At 43.0% G+C, this 24459-nt stretch overlaps 1 protein-coding gene across 1 annotated transcript; it reads right to left on the bottom strand.

The window, feature by feature from the left end:
• On the bottom strand, positions 7450 to 9015 carry C17H8orf4 (chromosome 17 C8orf4 homolog). The gene has a single exon (XM_003360552.4). The coding sequence runs from the start codon at positions 8735 to 8737 to the stop codon at positions 8417 to 8419; it is 321 nt and encodes a 106-aa protein (XP_003360600.1). The 5' UTR covers positions 8738 to 9015; the 3' UTR covers positions 7450 to 8416.

Genomic DNA, 24459 nt, shown 5'->3' with positions numbered 1-24459 from the left:
TAAATCAACCATAATACAAATTTTTAAAAATGAAAACTGCTTTTTCTCAGTGGAAGCTACTAGCTGTTGGAAGAAACGTATTTTATTATATGGTCCAATGCTAAGTTATATAAGGGATTATCTGTGATTAATGCCAAACCTTCCTCAACCTTAAAAGACTAACTTTAAAAGAATAGCTGGTCCTGAATTAAGGACTCTGCATTTTCAGTGCTGCGCCTCAGGTCACTGCTATAGCACAGGTTCGATTCCTGGCTTGGGAACTTCTGCATGCTGCAGGCATGGCCAAAAGAAAAAATAAAAATATAAAAGAACAAGTTGTTTGGACTAAGAAATGAATTCTCTAGGATAGCAGGCAAGAGGTAAATATATTTAGGGGGAAGAAAGGCCTTCATTTGAAAAATGTATTTGAATTGCTAGGAATATGTGCCTTATGGGAGTTTAGCAATGGTGACCAGGGAGGATTTCTTAGGAGATAGAATTTATGAGCAAAGTCAGAGAATGCTGTTGTTTGGAAGGGAGGGCATAGGCATAAGGCACTCCACGGTGAGGTAGCAGGCACTCCTTGGGCCAACAGTGTGTTTAGTCAAAAATGTTATTGGGAGTTCCCACTGTAGCACAGTGGAAATGAATCCTACTAGTATCCATGAGGGTATGGGTTCAATCCCTGGCCTCACTCAGTGGGTTAAGGATCCAGTGTTGCCCTGAGCTGTGGTGTAGGTTACAGACACAGCTTGGATCCTGCGTTGCTGTGGCTGTGGTGTAGGCCGGCATTTGCAGTTCCAATTCAACCCCTAGCCAGGGAATGTCCATATGCCGCGAGTGCCGCCCCAAAAAGCAAGAAAAAAAATGTTATTGAGGCTGGCCATGTACCTAGGGGGACACGGAGGATTGACCACAGGCCACATCCTGACAGTGCACAGTTGGTGATTTTTATCTGGGTCAGTAATTCTGGATCTGACTTTGCTGTACAATCACCCGGGGAGGGATTTAAGAACAGAGACAGAAAGTGACCAGGTCCAGACATTCTGAATCATTAAATTCAAGGACCTGGATTTTAAAACATCCCCCAGGAGATGCTGATAACAGTAAGTTTGGGGAAAAAAAACCAAAAAAAACAAAAAAACTGCCCTGCTGGAGGTATTGCAAAACCGGTGAATAAAGCTGCTTGTATACTAGCACTTCAGACGCTGGGATTTCTATGACTCTGGAATCTGTGGGATTCTCCAAAACCTTTCAGAAGATAAAATCTGAGCATACATGGAGTTCCCATGATGGCTCAGTGGGTTAATCACCCCACTAATATCCACGAAGATGCGGCTTTGATCCCTGGCCTCACTCAGTGGGTTAAGGATCTGGTGGTGCCATGAGCTGTGATGTAGGTCACAGATGAGACTCGATCCCACGTTGCTGTGGCTGTGGTATAGGTGGGCAGCTGTAGCTCCGACTTGACCCCTAGCCTGGGAGCTTCCATATGCTGCAGGTGCGGCCCTGAAAATAAATAAATAAATAAAAACAAATTCATAGATACAGAGGACAGACTAATAGTTACCAGAGGGGAAGAGGACTGAGGGTAAGTGAAATGGGTAAAGGGGGTCAGTTGATGGTGATGGATTGTGGGGGGGGTCGCTCTGTAGTGAATATAGAGGTCAGATTAGGATGCGCTACACTTGAAACTTACATTAAAAAATTTTCTAAGAAAAAAAAAAAAAAAGAAGGATCCACAGAAAGAGACTTCCCTCACATTCTGCCTACAGCAACCATCACTAGTGATCAAAGCTTTTTAGTTAGGCTTCTGTTTTATTGAAGAGAAATTCTTATCACATGTGGAATACCAAGTGGTCCAGCCAGAAATCCTGTCATGTAAGGTGGTAGGTACAGTTCTTACTGCCTACTTGTGCCGACCATGAGAGCTGCAAGAGGTCATAGACATCGTCCAGCCAGACTTATTTTCTTTCCTCGCAGATGAAATCCAGAGATTAAAAAAGGAATTTGCTGAAGGCAGAGTTGGGAAAAACCCCCAAACGTCAGACTCAGTCTGGTGATGTTTGCTCAATACCGTAACTGCTACCCACAGAGGAGTAAATAAAGGGAAATAAAGACGCTGGACCCCAACTTCTATGTTCTTACAGGACTGTATACATCGTGTGTGTGTGTGTGTGTGTGTGTGTGTGTGTGTGGCAAGAGAGGAACAAGGTAACGACACCAAAAATCACACAACCACTCATCCACTTTTTAAAAACCACTTTGAAACCTTATTGGGACAGGATGTTTATTTCCAAAATTCTGTGAGATGGCTTTGCCACTAGGTGACTGAACCTAATCCACTGTCAGTGTGTGCATACGTTAACACAGAACACATTGGCCTGCGTCTGTCATGATCGCTTAAAATGTTTGAAAACTGGGTTTGCAGAAAGAGTTATTTATTTATTTATTTATTTAATTTATTTTTTTTTGTCTTTTTGTCTTTTTAGGGCTGCACCCACAGCATATGGAGGTGCCCAGGCTGGGAGTCAAATTGGAGCTGTAGCCGCTGGCCTACACCAGAGCCACAGCAACGTGGGATCCGAACTGCACCTGCAACCTACCCCACAGCTCACGGCAACACCAGATCCTTAACCCACTGAGCAAGGCCAGGGATCGAACCCACAACCTCATGGTTCCTAGTCAGGTTCATTAACCACTGAGCCACAATGGGGACTCCAGAAAGAGTTATTGAAATGAGGAGAGAGCTCGGGGGCCATTCATTTATAATACTTGGTTTTGTTTGTTTGTTTGTGTTGTTTGTTCATTTGGCCATGCCCATGGCAGGTGGAATTCCCCAAGCCAGAGATCAAATGAACCTGAGCCACAGCATTGACGATGCTGGATCCTTAACTAGGCTACTGGAGAATTCCTATAACATTTGTTGAATAATGACATACTATAAGAGTCAAGTGTAATTGCAATTTCTTTCTTTCTTTTTTTGGCTTTTTGAAAAAATTATACTGAAATGTAGTTGATTTCCAACATTGTGTTAGTTTGAGGAGGTCGGCAAAGTGATTATATATATGTGTGTGTGTGTATATATATATATATAATAACATACATATTTACATTCTCCTCTATTATAGGTTATTACAAGATATTAAGTACTGTTTCTATACTGTACAGTAAGTTCTCATTGGTTATCTACTTTATGTATAGTAGTATGTATCTATTAATCCCAATTTCTTAAAAAATTAATTAGGAATTATTTTAGTTTGTTACTCCCCAGATCTCTCCTCCCAAGGCTTTTTTCAGAATCTCTAACTTCTGTTTCACCTTTGCCTTCCACACTGTTGTTCATTGATTATTGAGTTGTGAACGTCCTGTGTGGCTTTTCACCTCAGGAAACCAACCGTGAGGCCGCAGAGTTTGGAAGAAATCACTCTAGAATCCAATCATGTGTTCAGTTGCCAGAAGGTGCATCTGCTTTGATATTAACTGTCACTTTTCCCAAGGCCTGACGCATAGTGGTTAGGCTGTGAATGTGGAAAGTTCCTCATGATTCTCTGTTCCCTCCAGAAGAAAATTAACCCTCAAGCTTGTCTTTGAGACCCAACCGCCTTTGCTCTAAATGCTTAGGCTCCTCGTCACCAACTGCTTAGAGCCTCCCAAACAGTTTGCATTCTTTCCCACCTCCTTGCCTTTGCAAATGCTACACCCAATTGCTGAAATGGTGTTTTCCCTCTCCTAATTCCTACTGTGACACTTCTCTATGGAATCTTCTAGAATCTCCCCAGGTGGGTTGAGAGAGAGTCTCTCCCTTCTCCTGCCACTCTCCAAACACACACACACACACACACACCTGTGAAGCCATAGCATCCTGTTGAAAATTCTAACACACATCTCAAGGTCTTCATTTTATTTTTATTTCATTTACTTTTTTCCACAGCATATGGAAATTTCCAGGCTAGGCATAGAATCAGAGCTACAGCTTCTGGCCTATACCACAGCCACAGCAATGCCAGATCCTTAACCCACTGAGCAAGGCCAGGGATCGAACCCAAATCCTCAGGGATCCTACCCAAATCCTCAAGGATCCTAGTTGGGTTCGTTACCACTGAGCCACAAAGGGAACTCCCTCACAGTCTTCATTTTAAAATACTTTCTGGCTCCCATGTCTGGGAGAATAGGGATTCACTGTGGCCGTGGTGGCCCAGCTGTTGCCTGAATGGAACAAGGCACAAATCCTGATTCCATGCTACAACTCCCTGTGCGTGAGAAAGGGAGCCAGTTCAGTTCCACGCCATTCTGGGAAGCCCTTATGTGGAGTCTAGAAGGATAGACAAGGTTCTCTGAAAGGTCACGCGATTCCTAGACCACGGCTTAATCATCTGTTTGTTAGGAAGGCTCTCCAAGGAAACAGCAGTCCCATCTCTGACTACCACCCGGGTAATGGGAAAATATCAAGGAGTCATATATCCTGGGTCCCCTTCTCAGTAAACCCCATCTTTGGGGAGTCCTAACAGGGAAAAGCCTCCCTTTGCTGGGAACTGAGGAGGTCTGTGCTAAATGAATAAAACCATGAACCTGCAGTTCTGGTTTTCCGCAATGAGAAAATCCAAGCCCAAAGCATTTGCTATCAACTCAGAAGAGAACGCAAGGAGTTCCCTGGTGGCCTAGCGGTTAAGGACTCGGCATTGTCACTGCCGTGGCTCGGGTTTGATCCCTGGAACTTCCACATGCACAGCACAAGGACTTAGACATGTATGTGCTTTTCTGTCCCAAGATGCTAACACAGGTGTTATTTTTAACTGTAGCATTGAAAAAATTCTACATCTGAGAAAACTTTGATATGATTAAAGTGATTTAGAAGATTGCAAGTGCCAAATAAATAGATGAACAGACACAGATCAGATAAAAATGACTTCTCAGATAAAAATGTTTCCTGTCTTTCTGTCTTACTAGCATCTAAGTAATCCTTACTTCAAAGGATAAAAGAGAGGTTTAGTTTCTCCTAGAGAAGCAGTCTAACCTAGTGGCTAGAAAAGAAGGCTCTCTGGGTTTGATTCCTGCCCTCATTGGCTGTGTGTCATTGGGCAACTTATTGCACCTCTCTGTGTTTGTTTCATTGCTATACATACAGAGGCACATGCATGCACACACATGCTTTTATATTCAGTGCTAATGAAATGATTTAATAGACAAAAAAAAATGTTGGGTGACAAGTAAACACTCAGTAAAGGTTTATTGTTATCATTATTATTATTAGAATCTTAATACAAAAATATAAATGAGCTATTTCACCTTTGCTGCTTTTATTTCTTCTATCACAACGAGATGTCTTGAGATGTATTTCTGAACTGAACTAATTTTACCTGTTCTTACGAGGGATCTTTTCATCTTGTATTAAATAATAAAAATATCATGAAGTTCAAAAGCATCCTCGTGCATTGATTCCAATTTCCACTCTTCCTAACGGAAAAGACAGCATGTTTGTGTAATAATCTACAGGAAGAGTCAGTGTTCTCCACACCCTTGTGGGTCATCTGCCAACTGCCTTTTTTTTTTCTTTTTTGGCTGCACCTGTAGCGTATGGAAGTTCGCTCGGCCAGGGATCAGATCCGAGCGGCAGCTATGACCTATACTGTAGCTGAGGCAATGTGATCCTCAACCCACTGTGCTGGGGTGGGGATGGAAGCTGCATCCTGGCCCTGCAAAGACCCTGCAGATCCTGTTGAGCCACAGTGGGAACTCCCCAACGGCTTTTTAATTTATTCTCCATGTTGTGGACTTGCCATCAGAAAATAATCATATTCTGCAAGAAAACCAAGTTAATACCTGCTAATGTGAAAAGGGGATAAGATGCACATTGTGCTCTATGGAAAACAACAGAGGCAGAGGATGTGGTTATGAGCATGTATGATAAACTCAACCTTTGAACTATGATCTGTAGCTACGATGAGTTGAGAGCCTTTAAAGGAGTTCCCTGGTGGCTCAGCAGGTTAAAGATCCAGCATTGTCACTGCTGTGGCTCGGGTTTGATCCTGGCCTGGGTGTGGCCAAAAGAAAAAAGTCGAGGAGTTCCTGTTGTAGCTCAGCAGGTTAAGAACCAAACACAGTGCCTCTGAGGATGTGGGTTCGATCCCTGGTCTTGCTCAGTGGGTTGAGGATCCAGCATTACCACAGCGGTGTAAGTTGCAGATGTGTCTTGGATCCAGTGTTGCCCTGGCCGTTGTATAGGCTGGCAGCTGCAGCTCCAATTCGACCCCTAACCTGGGAACTTCCATATGCCAAAAAAAGAAGCAAAAAAAAAAAAAAGAAAGAAAAAGAATGGAATGTATCCATTGGGAGCCTGGAGTATGATATAGCTGCTCTGAATGGTAAGTTGCTAAATAACACCCCTCCCACACACACACACACTCGCCCACCCCAGGCAGTTTATCAGTGTCTTTGGGGGATCCTAGATTAATGGAGACAGGACCCATTAGAGGAAGAAGTTGTATTCATTTCCAAGGCCTTCCCTTTGATAAGCCCCAAACACCATTCCTGGCCAAGCCTCCCACCTATCAAAGCTCTTTTTTAGTTCTTAACTTTCATGGATATCTTTGCAAATCAGATGGAAATTAGAAATAGTCCTACAATAAAAATGCACAGACCCACACACAGAGACATACACACAATTCTACATATTACTCTGTGGATTTTATGGATGTTGTCATGTTAAAATAATTCCTCTTTAAGGCAGTGATGTTATATGATCCTCAATAAATGAAGCAATTAACATTTGAAAATAGATTGGACTACTTTATTGCCTTTTTTAACATGTGTTCTTTAAAAACCTGACTTATAACTCTCCCCAAAGATTTCAGATCTTTCACTTTTGTTTTACTAGGATCAGCAGTTTCAAAAAAGCTGTGTAGATGTTTCTGAAACAATTTCTAGGGATTTTTTTTTTAATTCTTTCTGCTGGTCAGGTGCAGCAGGCATTGATGTATGCCCTCTTAGAAATATTTTATTATAAATTTATGAGGAAATGGGCAAAGAGACCATAATGTTATTCCCATATTGGTTTGTATTAAATAAACATTGATAATCCACAAAATCTTCATCATAATTCAGACTCTAACCCCCAAGTATATTGTTTTGGGAGAAATAAATGTACACAGCTACTATAGCCAGAGAGGAAAATTTTCAAAAATATGGAGAGAAAAGCCTTTTAAAACTCACCCTCCGTGGACACATAAACAACTATACTGATGTCAACCCATGAATTTCTATGTTGGTATCTTATATTTTAAAGTTAGGGCAGAGAAACTCTCTATATACTTTATGTAAGAATTTGCTTTGAATAAGTATGACAATTGATCTAAAGTTACTTCAAAAGTACCTTATATTCCTAGAGTAAAATCCTTAGAAAAGTTTATAAGAATAAAAATTACCACCTTATTTTTCCTTTGAGATCAATCATCACACACCAAGAACAGCTACGTTTATAATAATTTATTAAGGTTGCATATCATTTGTCATGTATAATAAATTATAGAAACCGTAGCATATTTATAAACTATTAAGTGTATCATATTCACTTCCTAATGCTTACTGCAGTAGCTAAGAGAAATTTAGGTTATATTTTAGCATTAGTTAGAAGATTTAAAAAAAAACTGTAAAGTTCATTCACAGTATTTTGGATTTATGAAGGACCCCATCATTTAACTTGTGCAACCGATGTGAAATGCATAAAAAACCCTTAATAACCAGAAGGTGGCGTACGGTTTCACGGAGCTGCTGAAAACACCACAGTTCCTTAAATTTGTACCTCCACCCCTGCGGTGCACTTTTAAGGCATTGTAATAAATGCAAATAAATGATCAATCACTGATCTCTTAAAAAAACGACCCATAGACAACACTGAAGCTTGGCAATATTTTGAACATTCAAATAAAAAAGTCGGTAAGCCATTGCCATGTGAAAGTCTCTCTCCTGTGCGTTCTCTCCCATCTCCCTCCCACCACCCAGTTTGCTTAAAGGAAAAAAAAAAAAAAAAAAAAAAAGTTCCGGTTGAGTTTAAGTCCTAGGGTCTGACTCTAAGACCCTGGCTGCAATTCTTCTCCAGCCTTCTGTTATATTGAATTCTCATTACAATTACATCTGTCCAGACTTTTCTCCCAACGTGAGCATCAGTCCTTTCCCCGGGGGAGAATTTTCCAGTGCCGGCTGCAAGCATTTCTGTCTCCGCTGTCACAGCGGCTATCACAGCACAGACGTGAAGTTGATCGGAGTCTTTGTAACCAGTTCATCTGCTCCTTTCCTGCCTCAGAGTCCTCAGGTCCTGGTGCAAGAGAAACTTGCAAGGCAGCAACCGCGAGATGCTGTGTGTGTATTAGGGTCTCGCGGACTCAGGTGCTCTTTAAACGTCCGTTCTTGGATAAGGTCCTTATCCATCTCCTGGTCCTCAGTGAACTTTGATGGAATATTTCTCCAGTTTCAGAAACTGGAAGAGCTTGTCTTTCGTCCTCTTCTTCAGGGCCATCAGGGCTCGCGTTTTCTCCTCCAGATCCTGATCGATGGCGAAAATGATCTTCGCTCTCTCCTCTGCTTTCTTGTCCCCCGAGTTTTTGAAGAGCCTCTGGAGCGCTTCTTGGTCTATGTTTTCAAAGATGTTGCCCACGGCTTTCTTGCGGGAGGCCGTGTCGAAGTGGTAGCCGCGGATGGACGGGCTCACGCGCAGCGAGGTGGACATGCTGACGGCTGGGTGGCTTGGCTTTGCTTTCATCGATGATGTGGGAATCTTCGGGAATTCTGCTCCAAGGCTCTCCAGAGAGTCTGTAGCGAAATCGGTCCCGGGTCGGCTATTTAAAGGGTGAACAAAGCTCAGGGCTCAGATTACAGTGGTGACATCAGAGTGATCTGGAGGCTGAGTGATCAGAGACCGGTTTAACAGTTGAGTTGCCAAAATCTCCATCCCCTGCAAAGGGTTCCTAACAGCTGTGCTCAGGGATGGGGTTGAACGGGGGTGGGAGTAGGGGTGGGGGGGATTTCTTTCTCCCTAGTCGGTGGCAAGAGCATTAAACAGACTTGGGCCCTTCTATAGGGGAAAAAAAAAAAAAAAAAAAAAAAAAGCTGAAACCAGGACAACCACCGCCAAGATAAGAGACAAACAGTGTGGCTAACACCCTCAAAATCTTTCCAAACAGGACCCAAACAAAAAGTTCTGCTAGCAGCCTTAATTTCTAGAGAAGTTGCTAGAGGACAGTTCAAACATTTGGCAGCCCACACCGTCCCCTTTAGACATTGCTCCACAGGGCGATTCCCGGGCTATGAAGAGAAGCTTAACAATCCAGGACACCGATTCCAAATGGGAGTCTGTTCAAAACACAGACAGGACACAGCCTGAGTCCATGACAGTTCAGAGCCAGCTGCAGACAAGAGCTAATCTGTAATAACTGAATTAAATTGGAATTTCATAAAAGTAATAGTCATGACAGCCAACATCTCCTTAGGTTTAAGTACACATCAACAACAGTATCAAAAAAAAAAAAAATTAGGGAGGACAACTTCAAAGGCGCTTTATGTACCTAGCACCCAAAGGAATGAGTTGACATATTCCTTTAATGTTTATTTTGGCAGCACCCAGACATAGTCAGAGCAATACCTTCTTTGGAAGAATTTAAATGGGTTCTTCCCAACAGGAAACTCAACTCAATATTCTGTGATAACCTATATGGGGAAAGAATCTGAAAAAGAGTGGATGTGTGTATATGTATGACAGAAGCCCTTTGCTGCACAGCAGAAATTAATACAGCCTTGTAAAGCAACTACACTCCAACAAAATGTTGGATAAAAAATAAAAATAAAAATAAATAAATCACTTCTTTCCACATTCACGATATTCAGCCAGTCACTGTCCTCACTCATGAATGGAACATTACATGTTAAGTGTCAGTATCCCAGTACCCAGTGATTTCTCTTTGGGGACCTGCTGCTGGGTCCTAGGATGCTCAGAGACAGGGCCGGCCTTTGTTTTCCTCTCATCTAGTTATCTAGAAAAATCTGAAAAAATGTGGTGAAAGTACCTCACTTGAAAACCAAGTTTGAGACTCTTCTCATACCTTCATTCGTTCACTCATGTATTCATTGGACTCATTTTTCCATCAGTATTTAGTAAAGGGCAATTTTTATTTTTTGTCTTTTTGCCATCTCTTGGGCCACTCCTGTGGCATATGGAGGTTCCCAGGCTAGGGGTCTAATCAGAGCTGTAGCCACCGGCCTACGCCAGAGCCACAGCAACGCGGGATCCAAGCTGAATCTGTGACCTACACCACAGCTCTTGGCAATGCCGGATCCTTAACCCACTGAGCAAGGGCAGGGATCGAACCTGCAACCTCATGGTTCCTAGTCGGATTTGTTAACCACTGAGCCACGATGGGAACTCCTAAAGGTCAATTTTTAGCCGGAGTATTTCTAGGTAGTGGAAATGCAACAGGAAACCACACTAAACCAAAGAAAGGAAACAAAACATCCTGATCTTACCTTAATGGAATTTACATTCTGCTGGGGAATAGGCAATAGGAATACTTCCATTTAGAGTAGAAATGACTTCAGTAAGTAATACATGAAGCAGGTTTTACGGAACAGGCGGAAGAGTGCTGGGATTTACACAGGGTGATCTCTCTCTCTCTCTCTTTTTATGGCTGTGCCCATGGCATATGGAAGTTCCCAAGCCAGGGACTGAATCTGAGATGTGCTTCCAACCTATGCAACAGCTATGGCAACACAAGGTCCTTAACCCACTGCACCGGGCCAAGGATTGAACTGGAGCCTCCGGAGTGACCTGAGCCACTGCAGCTAGATTTTTAATCCACTACACCATAGCGGGAACTCTCAGGGGGAAGCATCTCTTAATGTGATGTTATGCAAAGACCTGAGCGGAGGTGTGGGAGTAAGCTCTGGAAAGGCCTGCAGGATGGGTGTTGTAGGCAGAGGAACCGCAAGTGTGAAGACCTCAAGATAAGAGTGTATACGTAGTGTATTTGTTGTACTTTGTATATTACTCAGCCATTAAAAGGAACGAAATACCAACATTTTTAGCAACATGGATGCACCTAGAAATTATCATGCTAAGTGAAGTCAGCCATATAATGAGACACCAACATCCAATGCTTTCACTGACATGTGGAATCTGAAAAAAGGACAGACGGAACTTCTTTACAGAACAGATGCTGACTCACAGACATTGAAAAACTTATGGTCTCCGGAGGAGACAGTTTGGGGGGTGGGGGGAAGTACTTGGGCTGTGGGATGGAAATCCTGTAAAACTGGATTATTATGATCATTATATAACTACAGATGTGATAAATTCATTTGAGCAATTAAAAAAAAAAAAAAAAAAAAGAGTATCTACAAAGTGAAGGAAAAAGAGCCAGGAGATCAGAGTGGCTGGAGCAGTGGGAGGAGGCTGGGCCAGGGTGAGAGGGCAGGGGAAAGAGGGCGGTGCAGGTTGAAAACAACCCCATTGGCTTTTGCCTGAGTTTCCCTTTCACTCTGTAGAAGAGGGGGGCCTTTGGGGAATTTGGAGTTGAGAAATGACATGATTTTACTTATAATTAAAGACAAAACTAGGAGTTCTCACTGTGGTGCTGTGGGTTAAGGATCCTGCATTGCCACAGCTGTGGCTCAGATTCAATCCCTGGTTGGGAACTTCCATGTGCTGTGGGGATGGCCACAACATATAAATATACATACATACATAACTGTTGTTTCTTGGTAGAGAATAGATTCTATGGGAGGCAAGTCAGATTCCAGGCAGATTGTGAAGGGTGAATGGAAGGGATTGCCTATGGCCCCAGTGTGGGGAAGAAGACAGAACCGAGCTCAGCCTGAAAGATGCTTCTGGGAGAGACATTTCTGGGGTTGCTGGTGTTTAACTCACCAGCCATGGAAGCTGGTGCTCATTCTGGTTTTTCTGTGGAAGGACCCCACGTCCTGATGCCCACGACTAGGGATTGACCAGCTTATGTAGCATTCCTTTTTGGCAGCCCATCTCCCTCACTAATATACAAATAATGCTTACTATGGCAGCAGGATTTTTAGTGCGTTGCATCAAGTGTCATGCAGAGAGCCCAGATATTGACATAGCTCATCTCCCCCCCACACACACATTATAGGGCCACACCTGCAGCATATGGAAATTCCAAGGCTAAGGGTCGAATCGAAGCTGTAGCTGCCGGCCTCCACCACAGTTCACTGCAACGCTGGATCCTTAACCCATTGAACGAGGCCGGGGATCAAACCCGCATCCTCATGGATACTAGTCGGGTTCATAACCTGCTGAGCCACTCCAGCAACTCCCTAATTCAAACTTTTAAAAGCTCAGGGTTATAGTCAGCAAGCTAGACTGAGAGAGAAACACTGCTGTGGCGAGAGCAGGTACACTGATGCTGGCAGTGCTTAGCACCGTGTGTTTAACTGTGTTTGTGCTGCAAAAGGATGATACTGGAGCCTAGCTAGCTAGCATGTACTCCTGCCTCGTGTAATTCCAGAGAGGAAAACAGATTGGATTAACTGAGTGCACGTGTTTCTTTAAGCGACTCAGCTTGTCCTCGTCGTGAATGCAATGCCATGCAGATTTCTATGGCTGCTAGTTTTATTTACCGGGCATTACTTTGATTAACTCCTTGAATGGAGAGCCAAACATTTCCTCTTCACTGACCAGCCACGGCCCTTTAACTACAGTAGGAAAAATAAAAATAAGAAACAAAAACCATTGTGTAAGAAAATGGATGATAATGGGCACTTCAGATCAGAAAAAAAAAAAGTTCTTTATACTGGCTGCCTTAGGATATTGTCAGCCCAAAGCTCTCACTTTTTTTTTTTTTTTCCTTTTTTAGGGCTGAACCTGCAGCATATGAAAGTTCCCAGGCTAGGGGTACAATCAGAGCTGCAGCAGCCGGCCTGCACCACAGTCACAGCCACACCAGATCTAAGCCATATCTGCAGCTTGCCACAGCTCACAGCAATGCCAGGTCCTTAACCCACTGAGTGGGGCCAGGGATCGAACCCACATCCTAATGGATATTAGTTAGGTTCTTAAGCAGCTAAGCCACAATGGGGACTCCTGAAGGGCTTTAAGATAGGCAGTAATACAACAATACTACTGAATTTTTGTAGAATTGTTACATTTGATAATAAAACTTGTGTCTTAAAAAAAAAAAAATATCCTTTAAAAGAAACATCTCACTGCAGACTCAATTTGGACTTCTGACCTCCAGAACTGTAAGATAGTAGGTTTGTGCTGTTTTAAGCTGCTAAATGTGTGACAATTTGTTACAGCAGCCATAGGAAACTAATATACTCCACAGATTCTTCAGCTATGATAAGACAACTTGAACCCAGGGCTCTCTAGCTCCAAAGGTCATGATTTTTAAGCTCTCTACTTGATTGCTTTCAAGTCAGCTACAAGCTCTCTCTTCAGAAAAGCCTGAATAAGAGTTCCCTTTGTGGCTCATCGCATTAAGGACCAGACATAGCATCCATGAGGAGGCAGGTTCAATCCCTGGCCTTGATCAGTGGGTTAAGGATTCTGGCATTGCCGTGAGCTATGGTGTAGGTCACAGATGTAACTCAGCTCTGGTGTTGCTGTGGCTGTGGCGTAGGCCAGCAGCTGCAGCTCTGATTCCGCCCCTAGCCTGGGAACTGCCATATGCCTTGGGTGCGGCCCTTAAAAACAAAAAAAAGAAAAAGAAAGAAAAAAATTTACTTTGATGATGCTTTTGTGTACCAATTTTTCTCTCTGCCAGTCTCCTGAATATGAAGTGTACCGAAGCCAGAAAGTGAAAATTTCTACCTTAAACTTCAATGGAATCATCCCAGGACATTATAATGTACAAAGTGCTTTCAGAGTTCCCGCTTCGGCTCAGCAGAAATGAATCTGACTAGTATCCATGAGGACACAGGTTCAATCCTTGGCCTTGCTCAGTGGGTTAAGGATCTGGCGTTGCTGTGAGCTGTGGTGTAGGTCACAGACATGGCTCAGATACTGCATTGCTGTGGTGTAGGCTGGTAGTTACAGCTCTGTTTCGACACCTAGCCTGGGAACCTCCATGTGCCACAGGTTCAGCCCTACGAAGACACACACACACACACACACACACACACAAACCCAACTACACACACACACAAAGTGCTTTCATATCACTGGTGTCATGATCCTTATTTTGCATATGAGAAAACTTGATGTTACAGAAGTTAAATATTTCCCAAATTCTTAGAGCTAATTACATGACAGAGCTGGCCCTGGAACTCTCATTTTTTTATCTTAAATCCTTTTTTTTTCTTACTACCTTGCGTAGCATCCCGATTATGCTCATTATTTATCTCCTATTGTTTGAAAATTCTACCCCAACTGTCTTTTTTTTTCTTTAACACCTTTACTCATTGATTTATAGAATCATTCACAAATGAACTGTTGAATCCTTACTCTGTGCCAAGCCAAAACTTGAGGAATAAACTTAGGAGAAAGACATGGTCCTTGTGTCTGTGGAACATGAGGTCTAGAGAAGAAAAGAGAACTTAGACAGATAAGCAAACATTTACATATATGAAAAAAATTCATAAGTGCTAGCAAATGAAAAGTATCAGATGACATAAAAGAGGAAACAGGAAACAAGGTGAGGCTTCACTGAAATTGTTCTAGTCACAAGAAGTCTTTTTGAAGGAGAGGTGCTTAACCTGAGACTTGAAGTGAAGGTTGATATTAACAAGGGCTCCTTTAGACGCAGAAGGAAATTGCTATGCAAAGGCCCTGGGGTAGGGATGGGCTTGAAGACAGGCAAACAGACACAAAGGCAACACAGGTAGGAATCAGAAACCAGCCATGACAGGAGATGATGATGATGCTAGACTGGTGGGCAGGAGCCACATGATATAGAGGGTTGAAGACACATGTTGGAGATTTAACATGTTAGCAATTTAACATGTTATCCTATGCAGTGCGTAGTCTTTAAAATGGTACAAGCATGGAAGGAAAACTTCTGGGTTTTCTCATTTAACTTTTTAAATTATTTTGGCTGTTGGGCCATTGAAGACAACACCTAAAGAGAACAATGATGGTTCCAGATGGTAAACACATTATTCTAAATGTAGTTTGGAAATAAACCAGAGGGACTTGGTGTTGAGTTGACTATGGAATGGGATTACTCCTAGGTGAAGTCTTGGGCTCTTTGGACGAGAAAGCTGAGATGGGGGAGGTCAAAGTGGAAAAGACTGGGGAGGGAAAAAAAGTTCAGTTGTGCACACGGTAAATCTGAAATGCCTGGAAACAGCCAAGAAGATAGTTGAATACACAAATCTAGGACTCAGAGGAAAAGTCTGAAAAGTAAGTTTAATTCTTTATGATGTTCTCCGTAAAAACTGTCAAGACATCAACATTGACTGCGGCTTGCTTTCTACTTACATATAAATCCAGAATCCACAACAATGCCCCTGCCAAATAAAATTCATATACATTGCTTTAGAATTATTTTACCTGAGGAAAAGATTGAAGCTTAGAGAGGGCTAATTAACCTTTGAAAACAATGGTCTGTGGTCATGTGGTTTCTTTTCACCAGATTCTAAAATCTCCTCCTTTTTGCCATACTTAACAGCTGAAATGGCAACTGTTCCCTTCAGTAATTGCTTTGAGGGCTTTTGGTAGAGTCCCTTTTTTTTTTTTTTTTTTTTTTTTGTCTTTTTGCAATTTCTTGGGCGAGTCCATATTTTTATATAAAACGTACGCTAGATTTCCATTCCTTGTGTGGTCGTGGTTAATAAGCACTTTAAAAAATTAAACAGCAAACATCTTTGTGTCAGGAAATTTTATGCAATAGAGTTTCAGGCTTTAATTATTACTGATGAGAAAGAATGGCAGTTTTGGGGGGGTTTTTTAGAAACTTTGATTCTGACATTTACTTTTGATCCCAGAGAGGAACTAATTAAACATTCCAACTCAATAAAAAAAGGCAACCTAAAACAAAACAGAGAAATGCATTTTCGAAAAGTTTCAGTCCAAATACGGGGGCAAAATCCAAAAGTTTACTGAAAAGCATTACTGCCAAGCCCATTTGGTAAAAGTTTGGCTTTTTTTTAAAATGGTGCCTTTGCATGTGAAATGAAACAGCTGTCTTTGCTTAAGCCACCGTCTATATTTGCAGTGTGTCCTAAAAAAAGGAACTAAAGATAAGCTCTTCTTTTTTAAAATGTTAATTAGCTGTTCAGATTCAGATATTGAGCTCCTGGTATTAATAGCTTCTTTCAAAAGGAAACAGTTGTGAGCATAAAGGAACATGTTTTTCTCAGGAAGTGAGCAGGAGATATTTATATGTATTTATAGTAGTGTGTGTTTCCATAATCTATGACTAAAGCTAAAATAAGGCTTTTTGAACCACCTCCTCCCACTTGTCGCTCGCAGCCCCCTCAGTGCGTGCTTCTAGCTGAGAGTTGTGACATTGGCGTATTTCAGCTTTTCTCAAAGTAGAACTACTCCAAGAGAGGAAAAATTCTCTGGCATGTGCTTCCCAGATTTTGTCAGTAGTGTTGCAAATGATACATACACATGGCCACTTCCAAAGGCCCTTCTCTGTTTTCTTTTCTCGAGCAGGATACAGCCACACCTGATGCCTCTCTCCACAGACTGTCTTTAGTTCTATATGACTTTCCCAGAACTATATGCAGCTCAAATCTATAAGGGACATGGAGAAATCTGGCCACAAAAGTTCCCAAAGCCAAGGAGGGACAGTTGGAGCCTTGCATTCTTGGCTGGGTGAAGCAAACTCCTACTGGGGACCAGACATCTCAATTTACATTTTGGAAAGTTGGAGTTCCCGTTATGGCTCAGTACTTAAAGAACCGGACTAGTATCCATGAGGACAAGGGTTCTATCCCTGGCCTCGCTCAGTAGGTGAGGATCCGGTATTGCCGTGAGCTGTGGTGTAGGTCACAGACGCAGTTCGGATCTGGTGTTGCTGTGGCTGTGGTGTAGGCCAGAGGCTGGAGCTCCAATTTGACTCCTAGCCTGGGAAACTCCATATGCCGTGGGTACAGCTCTACTAAAAAGATTTATTAGACTCATATATATATATATATATATATATATATATATATATACACACACACACACATATGTGTGTATATATATATGTGTATATATATATATATATATATATATATATATATGTAGGTTATTAGGTGGAAGAAAAATTGGGCTTGTTGGAGAAGTACCTTGTGGTAGAAATAAGGCCAACGAAGTAAGGGAGCTCTAGGAAGCCAGATTTGGACTGTGCTCAATTAAAGGCATTTATTCAATGAGAGCAGAAGCAGTGAGAACATTCAAGTAAGTTCAAAACAACCACTCTGTAAGTATATGGTAGGTGTATGTAAGCAGTAAGAATAGACCAGGGCTTATTTGTAGTTATTTTATTCTATTTTAATAATTTTTTGCTTTTTTCGGGGGGGGGGGTGGACCCACACCTTCGCATATGGAAATTCCCAGGCTAGGTGTCAAATTGGAGCTGTACCTGCTGGCCTACACCACAGCCACAGCAACACAGGCTCCAAGCCACATCTGTGACCTACACCACAGCTCGAGGCAATGCTGGATGCTTAACCCACTGAGCGAGGCCAGGGCTCTAACTCACATCCTCGTGGATGCTAGTCGTTTCATTTCCGCTGGGCCACGAAGGGAACTCCTAGGAAATTATTTTTAAAAACATCTCTAGCAGTAGGTAGTAGAACCACATGAAACTATTGCAGTCCTTTAGACTGTATAGGTAATCATGCCTTCATTCCTTTGTATATTGATTCGATAAAATAGAAATTTATTTTCTTTTGCTATCCTCCCAGTTTGCTATATCCTAAGGAAATGAACATTCTACAGTAGTTTTATTAGTCCTGTTTGCTACTCCTCCAAACATCCCAAAGTGTTCCCTCTTCCATATTTATAGGGACGATGAGATAGGAGAGGAAACAGGGAGCCATGGTGGGCAAGGATGGTTATGTTGGGTATGGGGTGGGGTCCAGAATAGGCTTGACAAAGTAGATCCCCACAGACGCCCAAAGACCCTCGACAGGTACGCATTTTTGAATACCTGGGTTGAAAAACTGATCCTCAGCTAACTTAACATTTGCTGACTTATGAATGTGAACGTCCCTAAAGTGTTGGAATAATTGCACAACTGCTGTACCAGCTCAGCTTGTATCTATGGAGGTAAACCTGCTTTCCTACTCAAGCACATCAAACCTAAGTTCTTAGAAATTCTGGAAAGGGAAGAATAGCATTTAGTATAGTCGTGGGTTTCAGGACCACACAGAGATGAGCACTCAGGAGGAATTTATTACAGATTTTATGACTCAAATGCAGAGGAAACGGATCACGGTCTCTGACGTTTGCCTGTTTTTGTTTTGAACATTGGGGAATCAGTCCATGATCACTGAGCAAGACTGACTAAATATTTACGGACTAAATAATACAGAGTGTATTAACTTTCCCATAATTTGTCTTTTTTAAAAAACCCGAGATCAACTTACTGGGCTGTCTTTTGTCATTTTCTTTTTGAGGCATATTGTCCTACCTATGCTCTCAAATCTTGTTAAATGCCATTTCTAGCGAATTATGTTCCTTTTTTTTTTTTTACTTTTTTTATTACTCAAATGAATTTATCACATCTATAGTTGTATAATGATCATAGCAATCTGATTTCACAGGGTTTCCATCCCACAGCCCAGGCACATCCCCCTCACCCCCCAAACTGTCTCCTTCGGAGACCGTAAGTTTTTCAGTGTTGTGAGTCAGCATCTGTTCTGTAAAGAAGTTCTATCTGTCCTTTTTTCAGATTCCACATGCCAGTGAAAGCATTGGATGTTGGTGTCTCATTGTATGGCTGACTTCACTTAGCATGATAGCTTCTAGGTGCATCCATGTTGCTAAGAATGCCGGTATTTTGTTCTTTTTAATGGCTGAGTAATATTCCATTGTGAATATGTACTATGTTCTCAGTTCTACTGGGTATTAACTAATTCCTCTAGCCGTGAAAATGAATTCAATTGAAACGCTGGCAGAGCCATGCGGTCTGTCCTATCTTACAGATTTTTGTGGTCATAATGGATTTTGTGGACAAATTAGGCACAAGAAGGGGAGGCAATTTTCTGAGTGACACGAGGAGCTGTCTTCTGGTGGTTCAGCAAGAGTTAAAACCCACCAGGGGCTGATCTCCTGGAAATGTGGGTGGTGGACAGACTTGAATATTTCAGCCTTCTTTTCCTGCTTCTCTCCAGGTCGCAAATGCCTTCTCTTCCATTCAACTTCCTGTCTGAGGGGATTGGGAATTGGCACTTTACCTTTTTTTTTTCTTTCTTTTTTTTGTGGTCTTTTTGCCTTTTCTAGGGCCGCTACCGCGGCATATGAAGGTTCCCAGGCTAGGCGTCGAATCAGAGCTGTAGCCACCGGCCTACACCACAGCAATGTAGTATCTGAGTCACGTCTGCGACCTACACCACAGCTCACGGCAATGCCAGATCCTTAACCCACTGAGCAAGGCTAAGGATTGAACTTGTGTCCTCATGGATACTAGTCAGATTCGTTAACCACTGCGCCACGACGGGAACTCCTCGGCACTTTATCCTTTAAAGCAACAAAGAATAACTTTCTGTGGTACCTTTGAGAAAGGGTCTGTGCCTTTATGCCTTATTTCCTTTCTCGAGGTCCTGTGGACCTTCAGCTTCCTGGAGTCTGTGAGCCAATGAAAGCACACAGTCAATTCTCCTTCTGGGACCAGAGCTTCCACTCAGAGGCGCCTGCAGTATATGGAGATTCCCAAGCTAGGGGTCAAATTGGAGCTACAGCTGCTGGCCTACACCACAGCCACAGCAATGCCAGATCTGAACCTCATCTGTGACCTACACCACAGCTCATAGCAGTGCCGGATCCTTAACCCACTGAGTGAGGCCAGGGGTCAAACCTTCATCCTCGTGGATATTAGGTGGCTTCATTACTGCTGAGCCACAATGGGGACTCCAGCTGCTTAACTCTCGATCTTCATAGGATTATACACCAGACCAAGTTTTAGTTATCAATAAATCACAGAGTGCACATCGAGGGCGTGCTAAGTCTCTAGCATGCTGTCCACTTATTTTTGACCTTCAGTAGAAAGGTGCAAAGCCCTCTGGTGAGTTAAAGTTACTTGCGCTGCGGTAGTTCCATCTCCAGATCCCAGCTCCTTCCAGCATTCTGTTTGTCTAAACTTAAAGCCCCTCAGAACAAAGAGTTCCTTCCCCGATTTCTTCTGGTCCAATCAGGCTCTGTGTCCCAGAGGGAACTGCAGGTCTTGGCGGAATTGCTCACTGGCTCCTAATCCAGAAGGAAGCAGGGAAGCCCTGCCAGAGGCTGCACCCAGCTGCTGCCAGGTTACCGATCTGTGGCTTTTTGTGCTTTTCTCTGACTCCCAAACTCCAGGGGTTACTCGGAAGGTTTGGGCTGTGCAAAAAGGAATCTGGCTGCTCTGGTTTCCTCATCTTCCTTCCTCTTTGTAGGAGTCACTGATGCAAGATGACACTCAAAACAAACAAACAAAAACAACGAATGTCTAAATCTTAATTTTAGTTTGGTTTTCGGCTTGCCTAGAAGCCAAGAAAACTGTGAAAGATGAAATCAGATGCATGGCCTGTGTAACAGGATTTTGAGAAAGTCCTTGTCATCAGACCCCTTACACTAAAACCATATACAGCATTGAGTTTTGGAGCAGATAAGGGGGCAGGTGTCTTTTAGAAAAGAGATGTAGGGAGTTCCCATCATGGCTCAGCGGAAACGAAGCCAACTAGTATCCATGAGGATGCGGGTTCGACCCCTGGCCTAACTCAGTGGGCTAAGGATCCGGCGTTGCCATGAGCTGTGGTGTGGTTGGCAGAGGCGGCTCGGATCTGGCATTGCTGTGGTGTAGCTGGCAGCTACAGCCGACCCCTAGCCTGGGAACATCCATATGCCATGGCTGCAACCTTTAAAAAAATAAATGAAATAGAAAGAGAGAGATGTAGGGTAAACTAGGCAGAGTACTGCCCTCCCGCCCCAAATCCACCCTCTCTGTACATTTGCCATTTCTCTAAGGCCTATGAGGCTGCAGTGGACCCAAAGCTTAGTTCTTTAGAGACTTCCAGAACTGCAACAGACCAGACATCTGACTGGCTGTCTCCTGCTGCTGATCAGACCCTTTGGTCATCATTTTTTGCTTTAAAGGGCTGTACCTGCAGCATATAGAAGTTCCCAGACGAGGGGTCAAATTGGAGCCACAGCTGCCAGCTTATGCCACAGACACAGCAAGGCCAGATCCAAGCTGTGTCTGCGACCTATACCACAGCTCTCGGCAATGTCAGATCCTTAACCCAGTGAGCAAGGCCAGGAATCAAACCCGCATCCTCATGGATACTAGTTGGGCTTGTTACCACTGAGCCACAACAGAAACTTTCTGGAAGTTCTCCTTATTTTGTTCCTATACCCCCAGCACATTCCTTCTGCTGACTTATCACTTGTTTTCATTTCGATGATAGAAGGGGAAAGGTAGGAATTCATTTTATTTTTAGAAAAATTCTGGAGAAAATTAAAGTCTGAAAAACGACTGCCTGGAATTTAACACTAGATGGCTGATGACCTTGACCAGGACTAGGCAGTGGTCTGGCAAGCAAGGCTCTGAGTCTGGGTAGAAGAAAGAGGGGAAGGAAATCATATTTCATGAATTCCTTTCATTCCAGGCATCTTTCATATACTTCAGAAATCATCACCAGAGAAGTTCTGATTTTAGCTCAGTGGAAGCCAATCCGACTTTTAACCATGAGGATTCGGGCGTGTTCCCTAACCTCACTCAGTGGGTTGGGGATCTGGTGTTGCCGTGACCTGTGGTGTAGGCTGACAGCTAAAGCTCCGATTCCACCCCCCAGCCTGGGAACATCCATATGCCATGGCTGCAGACCTAAAAAGCAAAAATAAAAATAAATAAATATAAAAGCTATTAAAAAAAAAATCGTCACCAGAGTCCCATAAGATCGAATCTTGAATGTTTGTAGAAAGTGAGGTTTTGTTAATAACGGAATGAACAGGGTCTCATTTTTCATTTGGACCTATCTGAATCCAAAAATCTGGAGTTGCCATCATGGCTCAGTGGTTAATGAATCCGACTAGGAACCACGATGTTGCGGGTTCGATCCCTGGCCTTGCTCAGTGGGTTAAGGATTCGGCATTGCTGTGAGCTGTGGTGTAGGTTGCAGATGCGGCTCGGATCCCACGTTGCTGTGGCTCTGGCGTAGGCCAGTGGCTACAGCTCTGATTCAACCCTTAGACTGGGAACCTCCATATGCTTCGAGAGCGGCCCTAGAAAAGGCAAAAGGACAAAAAAAAAAAAAAAAAAAAAAAAAAAAAATCATGGAAGTTCCCGTTGTGGCTCAATAAGAACTTGACATAGTGTCCATGAGGGTGCTGGTTTGATTGCTGGCCTCGCTTAGTGGCTTAAGGATCCAGTGTTTTCACAAGCTGCACCATAGGTTGCAGATGTGCTCAGATCTGGCATTGCTGTGGTTGTGTAATAGGTTGGCAGCTGCAACTCCAATTTAACCCCTCGCCTGGGAACTTCCATATGCCACAGGTGCGGCCTTAAAAAGAAAACAAACAAACAAACACAAACACGTCATAGAGAGTCTTCCCAATGAACTGCCACATCCCGCGAGTTGCCTTGGTCCTGGCTTCTGACTCTTCCCGCTCAACCCACATTCATGGTGTGCTTTACCCACAGTATCTATCCATCTGTAGAATTGTGTCTATATCTATATACACCAGTAAGCAGCCCTTTGCAGGAAACCTCCCTCAGCAGGAAATGTCTTTCCTTGCCACTTTAGAAATTAGATTGGAGCTAACTTTTAACCAGGCATCCCTATGCTTTACTCATCTCCAGCCCAAACACACCTTTCAAATCTTTAGTCACACCCTATGTTGCCTAACTTAGCTCTTTCCATAGGTCAAAGAGGTAGAAATGAAAAATAAGTAATGAGGAGTTCCCGTCGTGGCGCAGTGGTTAACGAATCCGACTAGGAACCATGAGGTTGCGGGTTCGATCCCTGCTCTTGCTCAGTGGGTTAAGGATCCGGCGTTGCCGTGAGCTGTGGTGTAGGTTGCAGACGCGGCTCGGATCCCATGTTGCTGTGGCTCTGGCGTAGGCCGGTGGCTACAGCTCCAATTCGACCCCTAGCCTGGGAACCTCCATATGCCGCGGGAGCGGCCCAAGAAATAGCAACAATAACAACAACAACAAAAGACAAAAAAAAAAAAAAAAAAAAAAAAAAGAAAAATAAGTAATGAGCAGATGACCAGATCTCTTCCTAAGCTTCCCCTTCAGTCACCTCCCAAACAAACTGCTTGAACAAGATAACATCTAGAGTGGAGTTCCCTGGCAGCTCAGTGGGTAAAGGATCTGTCATCACTGAAGCAGCTCAGGTGGCTGCTGTGGCGGAGGTTCAATCCCTGGCCCCAGGAACTTCTACATGCCTCAGGTGTGGCCAAAATAATAATAATAATAATACCATCTAGAGGAAGATCATAAGAAGTCCATGAACATCCAGTGGGGGATGGTGACAACCCTGACACCTCATCTCAATGATCTCTTCCCTTCTTCCCTTTAAAGCTTTCGTGGCTTAGCACAATCTTCAGAGGTGGTTTTGAGGACACAGAGTCCACCATCTACACAGGTGGCTGGAGTCCTGATTAAAGACACCTTTCCTTTCTATCAGCTTTTGCAAGTATTGATTTTTTTTTTCAAGCAGTGAACAGCTGAACCTGATTTGGTAACACATCTCTCTATTGTCTATCTATTATCTATCTGTCTATCTACCTACCTTCTATTTATTATCTATCTATCATCTATCTACCTACCTATCATCTATTATCTATCATCTATAAATCAATCATTTATCTATCTATATATCTATCATCTGTCATCTATCAATCGATCAACTCTCTACCAACTCTCAATCAGTCAATCAATGTATCTATCTGTCTACCTATCCAATAATCCTCACAGCAACTCATTGCCCTCATAAGGACACAGGCTTGGGAAAGTGAAATATTGCACAGAACCCTGAGCAGCTGTGATGGAGCTGCCACCCCCTGGTCTCTGTGACTCTAGGCCCTGCTTTTTCACAACCCCACTGCATTTGCTCAGACAGTGAAAGAGTACTTTCTGTGTGTTAAGAATTTTGCAGCTGCATCAGACCCATGAGAACAGAGAGCGAAGGGCTCTGTGATGCAGAAGATGGAAAGGAGGAAGAAGAACCATGGACCCCTTGTAAGGTTGAGGGGGATGGACAACATCTATTCCAAACACGTTCCACGGCTTCCCCTGTGTCCTGCACTGCACTTTCTCCCCTTGGGGGGGGACCTCAGACTCGGGGGAGCTGTGGACACACAGACAGCAAAAAGAACAAAACATT

Source organism: Sus scrofa, chromosome 17 (assembly GCF_000003025.6).
Source record: "Sus scrofa isolate TJ Tabasco breed Duroc chromosome 17, Sscrofa11.1, whole genome shotgun sequence".
Classification (NCBI taxonomy): domain Eukaryota; kingdom Metazoa; phylum Chordata; class Mammalia; order Artiodactyla; family Suidae; genus Sus; species Sus scrofa.
This window is presented reverse-complemented; position numbering and strand designations above follow the sequence as displayed.